The 16,234-nt window shown below is 42.7% G+C and overlaps 2 protein-coding genes across 3 annotated transcripts; one reads left to right on the top strand and one right to left on the bottom strand.

Annotated features, from left to right (window-relative positions):
* Window positions 1-5,910: 5,910 nt before the first annotated feature.
* gnb3a (guanine nucleotide binding protein (G protein), beta polypeptide 3a) lies at window positions 5,911-11,374 on the top strand. 2 transcript variants are annotated; one of them, XM_036538264.1, is made up of 8 exons: window positions 5,911-6,026; window positions 6,584-6,723; window positions 7,543-7,627; window positions 7,879-8,041; window positions 8,908-8,974; window positions 9,464-9,665; window positions 10,257-10,473; window positions 10,947-11,374. In XM_036538264.1, the coding sequence occupies exons 1-8, from the start codon at window positions 5,970-5,972 to the stop codon at window positions 11,051-11,053; spliced, it is 1,038 nt and encodes a 345-aa protein (XP_036394157.1). In that variant the 5' UTR covers window positions 5,911-5,969; the 3' UTR covers window positions 11,054-11,374. The 2 variants fall into 2 exon arrangements, with proteins under 2 accessions (XP_036394157.1, XP_036394158.1); XM_036538265.1 differs by having other exon boundaries at window positions 6,584-6,729; window positions 7,564-7,627.
* Window positions 11,375-12,660: 1,286 nt separating this feature from the next.
* Window positions 12,661-16,166, bottom strand: cdca3 (cell division cycle associated 3). The gene is made up of 6 exons (XM_036538209.1): window positions 15,989-16,166; window positions 15,370-15,519; window positions 15,100-15,220; window positions 13,994-14,899; window positions 13,678-13,766; window positions 12,661-12,756 (listed from the first exon to the last, which is right to left on the bottom strand). The coding sequence occupies exons 2-6, from the start codon at window positions 15,502-15,504 to the stop codon at window positions 12,661-12,663; spliced, it is 1,347 nt and encodes a 448-aa protein (XP_036394102.1). The 5' UTR covers window positions 15,505-15,519; window positions 15,989-16,166.
* Between the last annotated feature and the right edge of the window lie 68 nt (window positions 16,167-16,234).

The raw sequence follows: 16,234 nt of genomic DNA, 5'->3' as shown, positions 1-16,234 counted from the left end.
ATGGGAGGAAGCCCCCTGGACACTGTGGCCAAAAAGCAGAACACTGATAAAGACATGCAAAACGGCAAAGCAGAGCATAGTGCAGCCTGCATGGTAGCAATAAGCACGGGAATAGCCCCATCGCTAACAGATTATAATCCCCACATCACCCTCCATATTTGACAGACTTTCCCTCTTTCCTGAAGAGCTAAACCAACCCCCCACCCCCTAAATCCCATGCGTTACAATGTTCTTGGTCTGGACTACCTTAACAACGGTGAACGTGCACATGCTCTGTGGTGATGATTTGAGCTGAACTGCATCACTGTGGTCAAAGGGTTAACCCCTTCCCATTTAGTGGTAGTGCATGGTGTTTTTTTTTTTTTTTAGGCAAGGCCAGGACTCCGTTGTATAGCCTGTAATAGAATAATCTGTAATAGAAGCTTCCCGGCATTGTTATCATGAAGTTCTCAGGCCTGCTTCTTGCGGTGTGCGAGATTCAGACAGAGTGGGGATGAGACAGAGAGACGCAGACAGGATGGCTCTGCGCGCTGCACCCTGACTGATACTGCTTTGCCATCTGACTCGGCTTCCCAGAGGTTTGGATTACAGACACGCGCCACTACATCCAGTCACCGAGAAACAGTCTCTTTCTCTCTCTCTCTCTACCCCTCTCTCTCTTACTTCAGCTGTTCTAATATTAGATTTTTCCCCAAGTTTACAAAATACTGGGCCACCTGTCCCTCACTGCTCATATCTGTACCTTAAATAGACATGTCTCTCACTCTTCATTTACCTTATTCTCCCTCTTTTTCCTCAGCTTCCTTTTTTTTCCCTCTATGGCTTTCGTTCTCTGCCACTGACTGTCTGACTCTTTCACCCCCCCCACCCCCCCCCCCCCCCTCCAACACCCTCACGTGCCAGTGGTAATGTACTGTTGGGTCTGGTCAGCCAGTGTAAACTGCCTGTATTAATCCTCTCTCTTTCTTCCTCCCTCTCCTATTTCTCTGTAATGGTATCTTTTGGTCTCCTGCTCTGACTCCATAAAGGATCCTCTGACTGTCCAGATATTCCATCACCTGTGCTCATGGACAAGGTTTAATTGCAAGCTAATGCCCCCCACCCCCCCAACCTTCACACCCACCATATGAGGTCTTCCACACTATTCCCTCTCATTGAACTAGTCAGCGCAGTGTATATGATTACATTAGTGAAAATGTGTTCCATTATGTCATAGCCACCGGGTCATAATCACCACGACCCATGACTGCACTGAGGGTGATCATAATTATGATAACAATGACAGAACTACAAGAGATAATGACTGAATGAATAAAAATAATCATTTTTGCTTAATCATATTAATGGAAAGACAAACTCGTGCGACAGCAGTAAAACAAGAAGACACATTGTTGTACTCGTTCCTGTACTTCATATTCATTGAGGTGTCAGTATAGCATAGTGGTAACGAGCAGAGCTCATAACTGAGAGGTTTCTGGTTCAATTCCCTGCTGGGACACTGCTGCTGTACTCTTGGGCAAGGTACTAATCCCAGAATTGCCTCAGTAAATATCCAGCTGTACAAATGGATAACATGTAAAAAAACTAACCTATGTAAGTTGCTCTGGGTAAGAGCATCTGCTAAATGACAATAATGTAAATGTACTACTCATATTTGTTGGTTATGCACATTTCTGTCTTGCATTGGCTGTACAAAATAAAATATTTCTGTATTTTACATTACATTACATTACATGCAATTAGCAGATGCTCTTATCAAGAGCAACCTCCAGCACAATAGAATATAAGTGTATCTATTCAAGTGTGAGCATAACACCGTTCAAGTCCTGCCACAAGCTAACTTTTCAACATGTTCTTCTTGTGTTTGTCCATGGCCCCTATCCTGCACCTCAGCCACTAAGCCACCAAGAGCCATTTCCTCTGTCCATACTGCCATTGATGTGGTTGGTTACTTAGGGTACCCCTTCATACCTCAGGATGCTGTCATATTCCCCCTCCTATCCTTCCATTCCTACTATCTACTGTTGTGCTCACCTGCTTGTGTCTTTTGACCTGCTACCATGATTCCTATCTCCATTTGGTGTATCCGTCCCTCTCCCTGACGCTCTCTCTCTCTCTCTCTTTCTCTCCCCTCCCTCTTTTCCTCTCTGTCCATCCCCGGATTTATCCCTTCATCTCTGATCTCCCTTCATCCCCTCGAATCCTCATCTGTTCCTCACAGGGGCTAGGGGGAGAGAGAGAGAGAGAGAGAGAGGGGAATTTCAGCTGGCGTGCTGTGTGTGCAAGGAAGAGTGAATGAGGGGACAGAAAGCCCTATGAAACAGGAAGAAAACACTAAGAAGGGGGGAACGGAAGACTGACAAAAAGTGACAAAAATTTAAAAAAAAAAGAGAAGAATTCTGTGTTGTGGCAGAAAGGGTGAGTAAATGATACCATTTCCAGATCATCATTACTTCCTCTTGCTGTTTCTGTGTTTGTGTGTTGTGGTTCAGTCGAAAGGCTTTACATCAACTAGAAAAGCAAACTCTGCTGAGCTTCAGTAAAGTATTTTTGTTACATTTAATATGCATGATATAGTACCTCCCACAGTGTAGCGGTTATTGGTTTTCATAATAAAGACCAGCAGCTCTGATCTACAGAGACTGATATAGAGTTATTTACAATGGAGAACTGGGGAGAAATGAGCATGAGGCCCATCTTGATGTACAGGGAGACAATATAATGCTATGGAGCAACAGCAGGTCTTTATAGTTGGAAAAACAAAGTTGTTTGCATTGTATGTTTCGACTGTGGAAACTATTGGCAATTTCAACAAAGTAGCTCAAGTCTGATCCAGGGTCAGCTGGAAGTGTAAATATCAGTTCCAGCACCATTAAGAAATTAAAGTCTGGAAGTGAGTTTGGTTTCATTAGTTGAGGGATGAGTACTACAGTTCCCATTGGCTCAGATTCCAGAATTATGCATCTTATTGCAGTATAATTGGAGACTAATGTGTGCCAAATAAAACTATGACTAATTGCCGAATGTGTCTGATTCCAGTATATTTCGTATAGTGTTTATATATTTCATCACCTTAATATTAATTATATTGGACTGGGATCACGTCATCAATGCGGTGGACTACAGTACAACATTAGCTCCAATAACAGAAGTAGCAGTAGCTTTACTCTTGGGTCACAGTAGACTACAGTGCTCACCATTAGCGTAGTATGAGTTTGAGAGAGGACCAGGCATGTCGTTACCAGATTAACAGTTAGAACAAAACCTGCTGGATTAAAGGGCTTTGTGAAGGTATTGAAATTTTACAAAAACAACACCACAGCACCACAGAGGGTACTCCATTATTTGATGTTCATGTGAACCATGGAAGGGATATGGGCAAATGACGACAGTAATTACAGTATTTTCTGCACAAACTATTTCATTGAAATTGGATGTATTTACTTCCATACAATTGGAAATGAGATTTAAATTCATCTTAATTAAAACAGGCCTTTTCTTTTTGCCTGACAAGATTCCTCAGGTATTGCCAAAGCAATTCATTTAATTAGAACACTGGCCTACACACTTGCATCTAAGTGTATGGCATCATAGTTAGACTTATTAATGGTTTTAATAATTATGACTTATTAGAACAACTCACATCTTCGTTTTGCCTCTGGACTTCCTTACTGTAACTATCACTGTGACCTCTTTTCAGTTTTTAGCTGGCCATCTTTTCACAGGCAACATTTATCTAACCTCTGCACTCTCATATATAAAACTCTCATAGGTATAAATCCACTGTATCCCTCTAATGTTTCTCAGTTTTCTCACTCTCAGCACTATCTTCAATCCACTCCAGTACTAAAACTGGCCCTCTCTAAACTCCTTACAGCTGGTTGATCTGCTATCCAGTTAACTACAGCTGAATGATTGGAGTTACAGTAGAATCTTACAGTGGACAGAATGGTCGCTGTCCCTGTTTTTTAATTGTTGAAGGCCTTTAAACTGAAATGTGAAAGTTTCAAAGCCACACATGTTCCAGGTTTTAAGCTTGTGTCCTGGATTTTACATTGGTTTTCACACCAGTCATGATCAATCATGTTGGCCAGCACTGTGAGGCCGCGTCACACAGACTCCCAACAGGACATAGGAAGATATTGACTGAAAAATTAGAAAGGCAAAAAGCTAAAATTCCTATTATCTCTTGCTATCACCCCCCCCCCCCCCATCTCTCCCTCCTCCCTCTCTCCCTCTTTTATCCAGATGTAAAGAGCAGTCAGTAATCGGATGACAGCAGATTTGATTCAAAAGGCTTCCCTTAAAATCTCAGCCAGGATTTAAATCTCTCTCTCCCTCCCTCCTGCTCCCCCTCCCCTCACCATTCTTCCTCTGCCAGTGTTAATGCACTGCAATATCTGACAACCAGATTGTGTATTCAATTAATAACATGAATAATAACAATAATCCCGGGCCTGACAATAATAGCTGTGAATAATTTTATTTTGGCCAAAAATATTTTCTTATTTACTTGTGTTTACTTGTACATGGTAAGCACAGCAGAGGTGGACATCCCGACAGATACAGACTGATAATTGATCAAATCTTTTTCTCTCGCAAAGTCATTCCTTCTCACTCTCTCTCGCTCGTTCTCTCTGTTCTCCACAAACAAATTTTAGTCAAATTCAGTTGGTCACGAGATTTGACAGAGAGTCTAAAACAAACAGAGAGAAAACAAGGGAGACGGGAACAGACAAATAGAAAGAAAACTGGTCTTATCATCCCTCAGATTTGACGGTAAGATTAAAGAAACTCATTTTAAAAGTAAACTGTTTCAATATGCAGACATATGAAATGGAGGTGTACAACATTATATAAATTGTTCTTTGCTCAAACAGTGCAATACATTTGATTTTTTTACATTTATACATACATCACATACATTTTATTTGCTGTGGACGCTCTAAATAAATTGTTCTGCTTCATAGTTTTTTTTATAATTCAGCAAATTATAGAAGCGATGTCTTAAAATGCTTTAAAATTGCTTTAAAATTTGTTAAACAGTCAGATATAACTGATTCATGTTCAAGAGAAATGTTAATGTTTTATATTAAATTAAATATAGTTATTAATTATTTTGGAATGTAAGGGTGGCTGAACAGACACAAACCTGTGAGCACAAGAAGTACTGAAGTGCTTTTATGCTCTGATCTGTCACTGTCAGCTTTTAGTGTTATTATTATTGTCATCATCATTGTCATTAAGTACATGGGACCAAAATAGCATTGCTGGTAAAAAAAAATAAAAGGTATTGTGATTGCAGCAGCAGAAATGGATGACAATGAGGTTCAGAGAGATGCTTTTGTATGTGATGGAGGTCAACGTGCATAAAATTATGAGAGAGGTGAAGGGAGGGAGAAAAGAGTGGTAGAAAGAATAGGGTTAACAGAGTGGCAAGCTGACTCTACGGTGACTTTGTGTGTGTACGTCTGTGTGTATACAGGGCATGTGACTGCAGTCACAGCTGTATAGGTATGCATTATTGTAACCATGTGAATTTACCTGTTTATATGGTATGTTCATATGTTCTGTATGTCTAAAACAGGTTCTGCAATGTTCTATGATCATATGACTGTTTGTGTGAGCATGAGTGTGCACATACAGTATGTGTGTTTGTATGTATTTGTGCTTGTGAAAAAAAATTTGCAAAGCAGTTGAGGAATGTTTGAATTGCAAATGCCTGTTTAAACAAGAACGTAAGAGAGACAGGTTAATGGCCAATTCATCAGCCATAAAATATAATAAATGTACTGTATTTACGTGGTTCAACAACCAAAATGGTACCAGCAGAGCCAATTAAATACAGTATTGCGAATGACAATGATGTGAGCCTTTTTCTGTCTCTTGCCTAGGGTTCCTTCAGCATTGCTTGCCTGATCTCACTTCCTGTCCGGTTTTGTCGGTGACAGCGCCTACCAACCGTTGCCATGGGTGAAATGGAGCAGCTTCGCAAGGAGGCAGACAGCCTCAAAGAGCAGATCACTGTTAGTGCCTCCAGCCATTGCTGCTGATGAGTCTTCATCAAGGCTTCATCAGAATTAATAGCACTGTCATAGCTGAAATCATATCATGTGTAACTAAATTACCCACAATCCTTAATGTGTTCATTATTACCCCCATTGATACTTGAGTTCAGTTGCTTACAAAGCCTTTGCTTGTAATACTGTTTTATCAAGGATAAATAATGCATAGTCAGTGAGTGAATTAACATGCCCAGAATATACTATTCTGCTATGCCATAATCATATTATTGTGACAGACACTAACTTGTACTTGGTATTGGTGATGTCTGTCCTTATCACTGTTCTTTGTAGGAAATGAAACAATGGCAGTAGAGTAATAAAGTGTCTATTGTTCATTTGTGTGCAAAAAAAAAGAAGACTGCTTTGGCTGTTTTCATTATGAAAATTATAGGTCACGATTATTACAAAATCAGAACGCCTGCGTGACTATTATTACCATGGAGGCTGGCAGCATCGTTTACATACAACCCTGTAATACTACTAATACTAATAGTGATACGTCTTATTTTATGCATCAGGCGGCACGTAAAGCAGTTCATGACACATCCCTGGGGGAGCAGGTGGCTTCGGTACCACTGGTTTCACGTGTGCAGATGAAGACCAGGAAGACATTGCGGGGTCACCTGGCCAAGATCTATGCCATGCACTGGTCCACTGACTCCAAGTAAGCAGCTCCCCACAGTGTCAGCATACACATGTGCTGAGACATTACACTACATTGAGAGCATCTGCAAAATGCATGTATCCAGAGCAACTTCCAGCACAAGAGAACATAAGCGTATCCATTCAATTTAAATGAGCAACAGTGTAAAAGCAGGCTAACAACACTCCTAGATGAGTGAGCGTGAGCATAACACTGTTTGAGCCCTACCACAATTTAACTTGTGCAACCTAACAAAAGGCAAGTATACTGCAATACAACAGTCCCTAGAACACAGAATCCAAAATACGTCACAATACTACATGTAAAATAAATATCATATACTACAGCTATCAGGTGTTAGGGGGCGGGGATTGAAGTGAACCCAAGACACGTTTATCTTGGAGTTATACCTACGAGGTAGACAAGCTTTTTCCATGAGAGCTGGTCTGTCCTCTTGTATGGGTTTACTCAGACCCAGTATTACTTAATTGCATTAGTTCAATCATATCCTTCCTCATTTAATGGGATGAATTAAACAGCTCGGGGAGTGTTTAAGTCATTAATGGGTATCTACCAAAGCCGAAGGACAACAATGTCTGGGAACCAGGTTACTTGCCACTTCAGTCTGCATTCGTTTCAAGCTACAATACAGTACCTCCAATTGACTAGTGAAACACATCTGATAAGGTTTAGAATACCAGTTCTACGAATTGAACCATGTCCAGCTGTTAACACTAACCTTTGCTATACACACATCTCTCTACAGTAACACTGCACAACTGTGGGTATGGAGTGCAGATCTGTCCTTGGTCTGTCCATCTGAATACACTGATCCTCCTCTACTCTCTCCCCCAGGCTGTGTGTCAGTGCATCACAGGATGGCAAACTCATTGTGTGGGACAGCTACACCACCAACAAGGTAAAGAGAGTGGCAGGTGGAGTCTTTTTCATCAGAATTTGTGTTTTGCCCCCTAATCTTTGGAATACAAGAAATTTGGCGATTAATTTTTAATGATTTCATTTATAAACAACATGGCAGTAAGGCTGATTTTAACTTGTATTAGGAACCTGACTCCTATAAAGCTTTCTTTGAGCACAATTTGTTAAAATTAAAATTTCACTTTGTGGTTTTGTGCCTACCCCGCCCTTCGTCGCACCCCCCCTCCCCAGGTGCACGCTATCCCGCTGAAGTCGTCGTGGGTGATGACGTGTGCGTACGCACCCTCAGGGAACATGGTGGCCTGTGGAGGCCTGGACAACATGTGCTCCATCTACAACCTGAAGGGGAAGGATGGCAACGTCAAGGTCATGCGGGAGCTGGCCGCACATACAGGTGCGTGGGTTTTCACACAACAGGTGGAGGATGTAACAACCCTTACCCTTACCCCCCCAATACATTGAAGCCTATGTACAGGTGCTCCTCGACTTACGATGGGGTTACGTCCTGATAAACCCATTGTAAGTTGAAAATATCATAAGTCGAAAATGCATTTAATACATCTAACCTACCGAACATCATAGCTTAGCTTAGCCTACCTTAAACGTGCTCAGAACACTTACATTAACCTACAGTTACAGGGCAAAATAAAGTATATAAAAATAAAGTTTTGAATATGTCATGTAATTTATTGAATACTCTACTGCAAGTGAAAAACAGAAACACAAAACACAATATCCAAAAAATGCTGGCAAAACAGTATACTGTAGCCCAGCATTGCAAGCAAGTATCGTACCGCATATCGCTAGCCCAGGAAAAGATCAAAATTCAAAATTCAAAGTACAGTTTCTACTGATGGCGTATCACTTTCACACCATCGTAAAGTCGAATAATCGTAAGTTGAACCATTGTAAGTTGGGGACCGTCTGTACTGCAATACAGGCTAGATGTTTTTTAGGACAGACAATAATCGGTCAGATATTTGTGAATATTTATACCAGCATGGGAACAGAAGGATCACCAACAGGCCTTACCACGATTCCCTTTTCTCTTTCAAGTATCCATTTGTCCACTGTTAAAGTGTGTTAAGAGGGACTAAATTTGATTCAATAGCCTGAAAATTGTGAAGCTGGAAGGATCCTGTTGTGGTGGTGTCTGGTTAGTGAAATAAAAATAAAATAACACATGGGTGTGGCGCACCCAAGACGATACCTCCTCGGAATTGCCTTTGGCCACGTTCCCCTGTCGTTCTCTTTGTCCAGGCTACCTCTCCTGCTGTCGCTTCCTGAATGACAGCGAGATCATCACCAGCTCCGGCGACTGCACCTGGTAAGCACTTATTTATTGTCATTCTGCAATGACCGTGGAGAGGAGGGGCGCCCCCACTCTCGCTGCAGGCACACCTGTTGAACTGCATGTGTACTGTCACCGCCAGTGTCTCAGCAGCACTGCCACTAGCTACATGGCAATTACAGCTGTATGGCTCGTGCATCTTTCTCTTACTGATTATTGTTGGCGTAATTCTGACATTACATAACATAGCATTACATAAGAGCGTTTTATCGTCACCGTCCAGTACAACATTATTGGCATTTAGCAGATGCTCTTATCCAGAGCGACTTACACAGGTTACAATTTTTTTACGTTACCCATTTATACAGCTGGATATTAACTCATGCAATTCTGCGTTAAAGTACGTAGAGTACAACAGCAGTGTCAAACCAGCAGCCTTTCAGTTACAAGTCCTGCACCTTACCACTATTCTACACTGCTGCCATCCTGTCCTGACCATGCTCTTCAACCCCCCTTCTCTGGCAGTGTGCTGTGGGACATTGAGACGGGCACGGAGAAGACGATTTTCACAGGCCACATGGGTGACTGCATGTCCCTTGCCGTGTCACCCGACTTCAAAATGTTCATCTCTGGGGCGTGTGACTACACTGCCAAGCTCTGGGACATCAGGGAAGCCACCTGCAGACAGACCTTCGGGGGTCATGAGAGTGACATCAATGCCATCGGGGTGAGACTGCACTGAAGGAAAGACACACACACACACTGCATTGGATTTTGGAGGATTCATCTCTAATGCACACACATAGGAGACAGCACCATCGCACCAAGTAGGGGCGGTACATTTACATTACATTACATTACATTCATTTAGCAGACACTCTTATCCAGAGTGGCCCCCAGGACAAAAGAACAGAAGTGTATCCATTCAAGTTGATTGAGCAACAGCGTCAGACCTGCTCGGACCAAACATCTGCGACCACACTGTACAAAAACACATACATGCCTGTCTACAGTATCACAGCGAGAGAGGGGTAGAGCTTATGCATAGGTTTTAAAGATTTTGACTGATACTGCACATTTAATGTCCTTAAAAGGGCATATTTTGTAAGCATCAAATTAGGCTTTTTTTACGCAAACATTCCAGGTCACCAACCTGTTTTTTGCAAGAAAAGATTTCACTGGTTTCATGTAAAGAGATGGATATAAATTTGGTCATACCGTTTCCATCCCAGAACACCCCAACCCCCAGACCTACCCAAACCCGGTAACCATGGCAACTGCCCCTCGCTCCCGTGTGACCTCTCCTGTCTTCCTTCAGTTCTTCCCTAACGGGAATGCGGTGATCACGGGCTCTGACGACGCCACCTGTAAGATGTACGACCTGCGAGCTGACCAGGAGATGATCACCTACCAGGACCCCAGCATCATGTGTGGTGTCACCTCGCTGGCTCCCTCCCTCTCCGGCCGGCTCCTCCTGGCCGGATACGACGACTTCAACTGCAACATCTGGGACTCACTCAAGGCAGAGAGAGTGGGTGAGTGAAGGGGGAGGGTGGGGTGTCGGAGGGGGTGGGAGGGAGGAGTGTGGAGGGTTAGAGTTGGTGATGCGGAGAAAGGTGAGGGATTGTAGGGGGTGAGAGGATGAAGGGTTGGGTGTTACAGTGAGTGAGAGGGGGAAGGGTGGGGGGGTTTGATTGAGTGAGATAGAGGAGGGTGGGATGTTACAGTGGGTGAGAGTGAGAAGGGAGGAGGGTTAGAGCAGATGAAACAGAGGAAAGTGTGGTTAGACAGTGGCTGAGAAGGAGAAGGGTGTGGTGAGACAGTGGGCAAGGGAGGGGACCCAAACTGTTAGAGATATATGAACACGGAAGGTCATGAAGGCTTTCGGGTAAGTAGAGGCAGTGTTATCTCAGTGCCCGTGTACAGTATTCCTCTCTCTGGCAGCATTAGCGTACCACAGTGTGCAATAAATTAGCAGTCCATGCAAGTAAACGACATTCTCCCTCAGGAGCGTTGGCTGGTCATGACAACAGAGTGAGCTGCATTGGAGTGACACCTGACGGAATGGCTTGCTGCACAGGATCCTGGGATAGCTTCCTGAAGGTCTGGAACTGAACCACTCTGTGAGAGGAAGAGGTGGAGAGGAAGAGAGGAAGAAGGTTAACCAAGCAGGGGGGAGAGAAATGAGTAGAAAAAGGGGAAAGCAGCATGAGGCCTGGGAAAATTGGGAATAAGAGGGTATTTTGTCGTGCCATTTTGAGTCCCTTCTTGGTTTTGAGAAGGGTTGAGATCGAGGGAGAAATACTCTCCTCTCTTCCTGCATCTCTCTCTCTCCCTCAATCCAATTCAAGCTTGGGAGAGGAAAAGTGGGACTGAAATCATCCTTAATGATTTTATCTGCCATGCTTCTGAAAAAGAAAATAATGGCATCTAAAACCGCACAATGAGTTGGATGCAGAAATTGTCCTATGACAACTGCCAAAAATTGGACAAGAAAATGGTCAATTTTCCTAGGTCTGCAATGTTAATTACATGGAAACATTTTTACAAAAGTAGAAAATATGCAACTATTACAGTGAATATTTATCCACAAATTGAGCATAACAGATCTGCCTTTTTTGGCTTTAACATTTTTGTTTGTTTAGAACCTCTCCCATATTAGCGGTCACATTTATTTGCTAGTTCTTTTTTTTTTTTTTTGGCAATTTTTGTGTAGTCAATAGATAGTGTGCAGTTTGGTGTACAGTAGCTTTGCCACGATTTTAGTTCTATGACAATGTGGGCAGCAAACTGACTTGAGCCAAAATGACAGCAGCATCTTTGCTGTCATCAAGTAAACCGTTGAGCTGACAGATGGAGAATGATACGGTTCACTGAACACTTAAAAACACAAAACAAAAGAGATGACCTGATAGAATCAAACATCAGTAATACAGCAAACCCAGAGGGAAATGTACTTGCATGCAATTCATTCTCTGCCTGTTTTGTACATTAACACAACCCACTTATATAATGGAATCACACTGTCAGATCACTGCAGAAGTTTTTTGTGTAGAACTCACAGAATTTTTCAGGCATTGTTGTTCTCCATCAGCAGGGACTTTTGCCCTTTTTAACACATCCTTATGCATATCAGCACAATTCTACTGCACTGGTTTGGACTATAGGCCTGAAAGGAAATCAAAATGTCTTATTTATTAAGGTATGAAAAAGTACCCTCCCCAACTTTTACTGCCTTTTGTAGTGATTTTTACACGCTAAGCCTGTGTTTAAAACAAAGACCTTTCTAATAAACACAGAATTCTGCATTAAACCTGTCAATCTTTGTGTTAACCGAGCTTGGGAAAATATCTTTCAAAAAACGCCAGAAAAATGAAGATGCTGATAAAACAACTGCTCTTTTTCTTACTTAGATTTATCGTAAAAGGAAGTACAATACAAACTGAGTTCTCCCAATATGCATTGTGTTGTGCATGTATGTTAAAATGCAAGAAAATGTCAAATCCAACAAATCTTTATTTTATTTACACAGAATAAAATAGAGCAGAGAAAGACACTGAAAAGGACATTTACAAAGCAGAATGTAAAGATTAAAAACAACAAGGAATACAAGTCCATTAGTGTGTTTTCCACATGAAATGTAGATATGTAGATAATCTGTACAGGCCAAGTAGGGGAAATTTGTCTGCAAAATCCATTGGTCCATGTGTCCAGCTGGCTGCCTATCTCTGGTTCTCCTTGTCAAGACAGAGTGATAAGGCTCGTCTGTCTGTCTGCTCCAGCCTTTGCCTTTCAGGAGTAGCAATCTTCAGCTTCAGCTGAGCAAAGGAGGAAAGAGAATATTAAAAAAAAGTGGAGGTGAGACAACTATAGACCACTGACTGCTGTCAAGTTAAACTCTCTGTCAAACTGCATGTATGTGGGTGTTAAAGAGCTGTGGGGCTGTAAGTGCCGAGGCAGTGAAGAAGGTGTATCAGTTTGGGGTTCATATTCAATTTAAGACGAGACAAAATATATAAACCATTTCAAATGAACCTAAATTTGCCCCTGTCTATGACTCAACATATTAAGCTTACCAGCCTGCGACAGTGACATGCCTTCAGAAATTGAGAATAACAACCAAACAAGAAAACACTCGAGAGGCTTAAAATGGTTTCAAAAAGGATCATTCAAATGCATTCTCTCAACATTTTGGGAAAAAAAACACATCTGACAAAAATAAAGCTTGATTTGAAAACACTGTTGAAATGAGGCACATTTTCACACCTCTGAGCACAGGAACAGTAATACATCCCAAAGGCAGCATCAAGGCCACCTCACCCATAGGAAAACCATCAGCGTACCACACAAGACAAGATAAATCACCCTTCTATTGCTTGCATTCAGAATCATAGATAATATCTCTAGAGAGCTGCTGAATCTCCTTTTAATCAAATTTCCCTTTCAAACACATATTAGCAAATCCTCCATTGTATTACACACAATATTCTAGAAACTAACACTTTCACTGACTCCTAATGGTTTAATTAGGTTTATAAAATTATGCTACTTGCAAATTCCATAATAGGGAATATGGCATGTGTGGTGAAGAGGAACTTACTGATATGCATTTATATTGGAAACTGGAAGAAAAGTGGGTGGGCAGGGCCATTTTAAGCTGCTTTTACCCATACCCATCATGGTAGAGTACTTGTAATTAAATGACAAGTCACGTTTAACAGAGTGCATGATGGATGTACCTGGGATGCGTGGTCCCTGGGGGAATTGGTCTCCTTGAGGATCTGCAGAGGGGAGCGGACTTCATTCACCAGTGCCTTACCACACCTCTCTGTCAAAGAAAGAAAGACCAGGAAAATTAAAAGGTAATTACAGAGTACATGGTAATTGATTAACAACAACCACCCGAGAGACAGTAAATTAATAAATTGGGTAAAAAAAAAAAAAAAAACGCACCAGCAGACACTTGCAATGCAAAACAAAGCCAAACAGAGCATTAAGCGGAGAACGAAATGCTGGAAAACATACAAGCAAACAATTTAAAACCTGCACACTTACCTCTTTGCTTCTGTCTGGCCACCTGTCCTCTGTTTTCATTCCCAGCATTCTTCCCTCCACCCCGGACTGAGAGAGGGGAGGAACCCCCCTTAGCCTTCCCCTGTACCCCCCTCGCTCTCACCCCGGTCACCCCAAACCCTACCCCCAGCCACTGGGGCTTGAATACTACCTGGCTGGGGCTCTGAGTGTTAAAGGTGAAATGCTTTACTCTGATTGGTTCTGACCCAGACTGGGACTGGATATGAGTGGGAGAGGGATAGTCGGTGGTTGGCTTGGGTGACTCCTCTATGCTTGTTTCAGGTTGGACAGGTGTCTCACTTTTGTTACTTGGGGGTTCAGTAATATCACTACTGACCAGCGATGGTGTGGTTGCAGCATCCAAGGTCAAAGGCTGATCTGGGTCAGGGGTGGGTGACAGACAAGCCTCAGAGTCAACATCTTTGAGGGGGTCGATGTCGGGGAGAGGAGAGGGGGGCCGAGAACCATCATCGGAGAGCATCTGGGATGACGCTACCCCATCGTGGCAAGTGAGAAGACTCAGACTCAGCTCTTTGTTTAAAGTGGATTCACCATCTGCGGTCATGTCCCCCACATCCAAAAACTGCTTGGCTTCCACATCTACCTGACCCTGCTCTTCCTCCTCCTCAGCACTGAAGCCACTGTCCTGCGTGGACAGGGATGGGCTGTCACAGACCGATGCACCTGGAGTGCAGACATCTGGACTAACAGCAGCAAAGAGCGGGGGGTTGGGGGGAAGAAGAGGCTCAGCCGAGTCCATCTCTCCATCTTCATCGAGGTTGAGGTTTTGAAGTTTGGAGAAGGTAAGAGGAGGCAAGGGGTCATTTGAATCCCCTTCTTCGTTAAGGAAGGCCAGACCAAGGCGGCGGGCAAAGGAGCTTACAGTGGCTGCGAGAAAAAAGGTCAGTGCAGGGTTAATGCATGTTCATACTTACTGACTTACATAGACTGATCTACAGCACATCAGTTCTGCCAACCGAATTAGCTACAATATAAACAAGATGAGAAAAAGAGAGAAAAACAGACTAACACCAGCACAAAATGTCATCAGTACTATCAATAAAAACTACCACTTCACATCTCTGTACCTCTCATCACGTCCTTCATTGGGGTGCGGGAAACGCCAGGTGTAGGAGAACGAGGGTCGATTGCGGATACAGGACCTTCGCTCTCCACCCGAACAGCGCCCCGCGTAGCAAACTCTCCCACCTGTAGCACACAACAATCTTTTACCATCATAGCTTAGGCATCCCTGCCCTGACAACACTAAGACTGATTGCTGATTCTTTGGTGTGCTACATGGACCCCTGTCCGACGGGGCTCCGGTTGTCTAGCATACAAAGAAATATTATGGTAACCTGTATTGGTGTACGGTCAATGCCTGCCGAGGGGGACCGAGGGTCAACCAGTCGGCAGATGCGCTCATTCCGGATTTGCCCGCTACGCTCCGGTCGTGGTGTTGCCACTGCAAACTTGCTTTCACTGATTCCCATGTCTTCACTTCTGGCCTTTAAAACAAAGGAACACAGAGTATCAACCATACAGTAGATAGCCACTTACCTACACCGATGTGAAAGATAAATTGTACAGCGTTAACTAAAGACACTAACGTTAATTAAATAATCCCCTCTCTCAGCCTTTAAAGTTAGAGGTTTAGTTACTTTACAAACAAACAATCAGTTAGTTAGCTGCTAGTCGGTTAAACGCATTTAGCGTTAAGTACATAACTTACTTTGCAAGCAATAATTATCACAACAACTTCAAAACAACTTTAAACTTTGCAGAAGACAGACCATGCGACCATGCAGACACATGTTGACACCAGGACACCTAACCAACAAGCTAAGCTTAAATTAGTTTAACTAGCTAGGCTACCCATCTTATGTTACTTCACTAGTATTGTTACCTTCAGCGGTTTAGCTGGCTAACTAGCCAGTGTTTATTAACGCTAGCTACTATTTTTGAAATTGCACTCACCTTTGATTATACTGTTCCACTACTTTGAGCTCTTTTTGATTATCTCTGTAAGCTACCTTAGCGAAAGAACAGACTTGCGGCTAGTCGTATATTTTCCCTTGTACTGTTTGCTTGATTTGCTAGCTGAACTACTACCTATTTCTTCTTGGTATCAGCAACCCTTCCTTTCACGCGAAACAGAAACATTTAAACCGAGGCATGTTTCGTGTTTTTCATTTACTTTCAAATCAGCCAATCAGCGAACAC

The sequence above is a fragment of the Megalops cyprinoides genome, chromosome 10 (assembly GCF_013368585.1).
Source record: "Megalops cyprinoides isolate fMegCyp1 chromosome 10, fMegCyp1.pri, whole genome shotgun sequence".
Classification (NCBI taxonomy): Eukaryota; Metazoa; Chordata; class Actinopteri; order Elopiformes; family Megalopidae; genus Megalops; species Megalops cyprinoides.
The sequence above is the reverse complement of the archived record's forward strand: the minus strand, read 5'-3'. Positions and strand labels throughout refer to the sequence as shown.

Bases quoted from the DNA above. Each gene is read 5' to 3' on its own strand.
- cdca3 (XM_036538209.1), bottom strand. From the start codon at position 15,504: ATGGGAATCAGTGAAAGCAAGTTTGCAGTGGCAACACCACGACCGGAG. The intron at 15,221-15,369 runs GTTACCATAATA...TGTGTGCTACAG, and splicing joins TTGACCGTACACCAATACAG to GTGGGAGAGTTTGCTACGCG. The intron at 13,767-13,993 runs GTAAGTGTGCAG...TTTCTTTGACAG, and splicing joins GGCCAGACAGAAGCAAAGAG to AGAGGTGTGGTAAGGCACTG.
- gnb3a (XM_036538264.1), top strand. From the start codon at position 5,970: ATGGGTGAAATGGAGCAGCTTCGCAAGGAGGCAGACAGCCTCAAAGAG. The intron at 6,027-6,583 runs GTTAGTGCCTCC...TTTATGCATCAG, and splicing joins GCCTCAAAGAGCAGATCACT to GCGGCACGTAAAGCAGTTCA. The intron at 9,666-10,256 runs GTGAGACTGCAC...GTCTTCCTTCAG, and splicing joins GTGACATCAATGCCATCGGG to TTCTTCCCTAACGGGAATGC.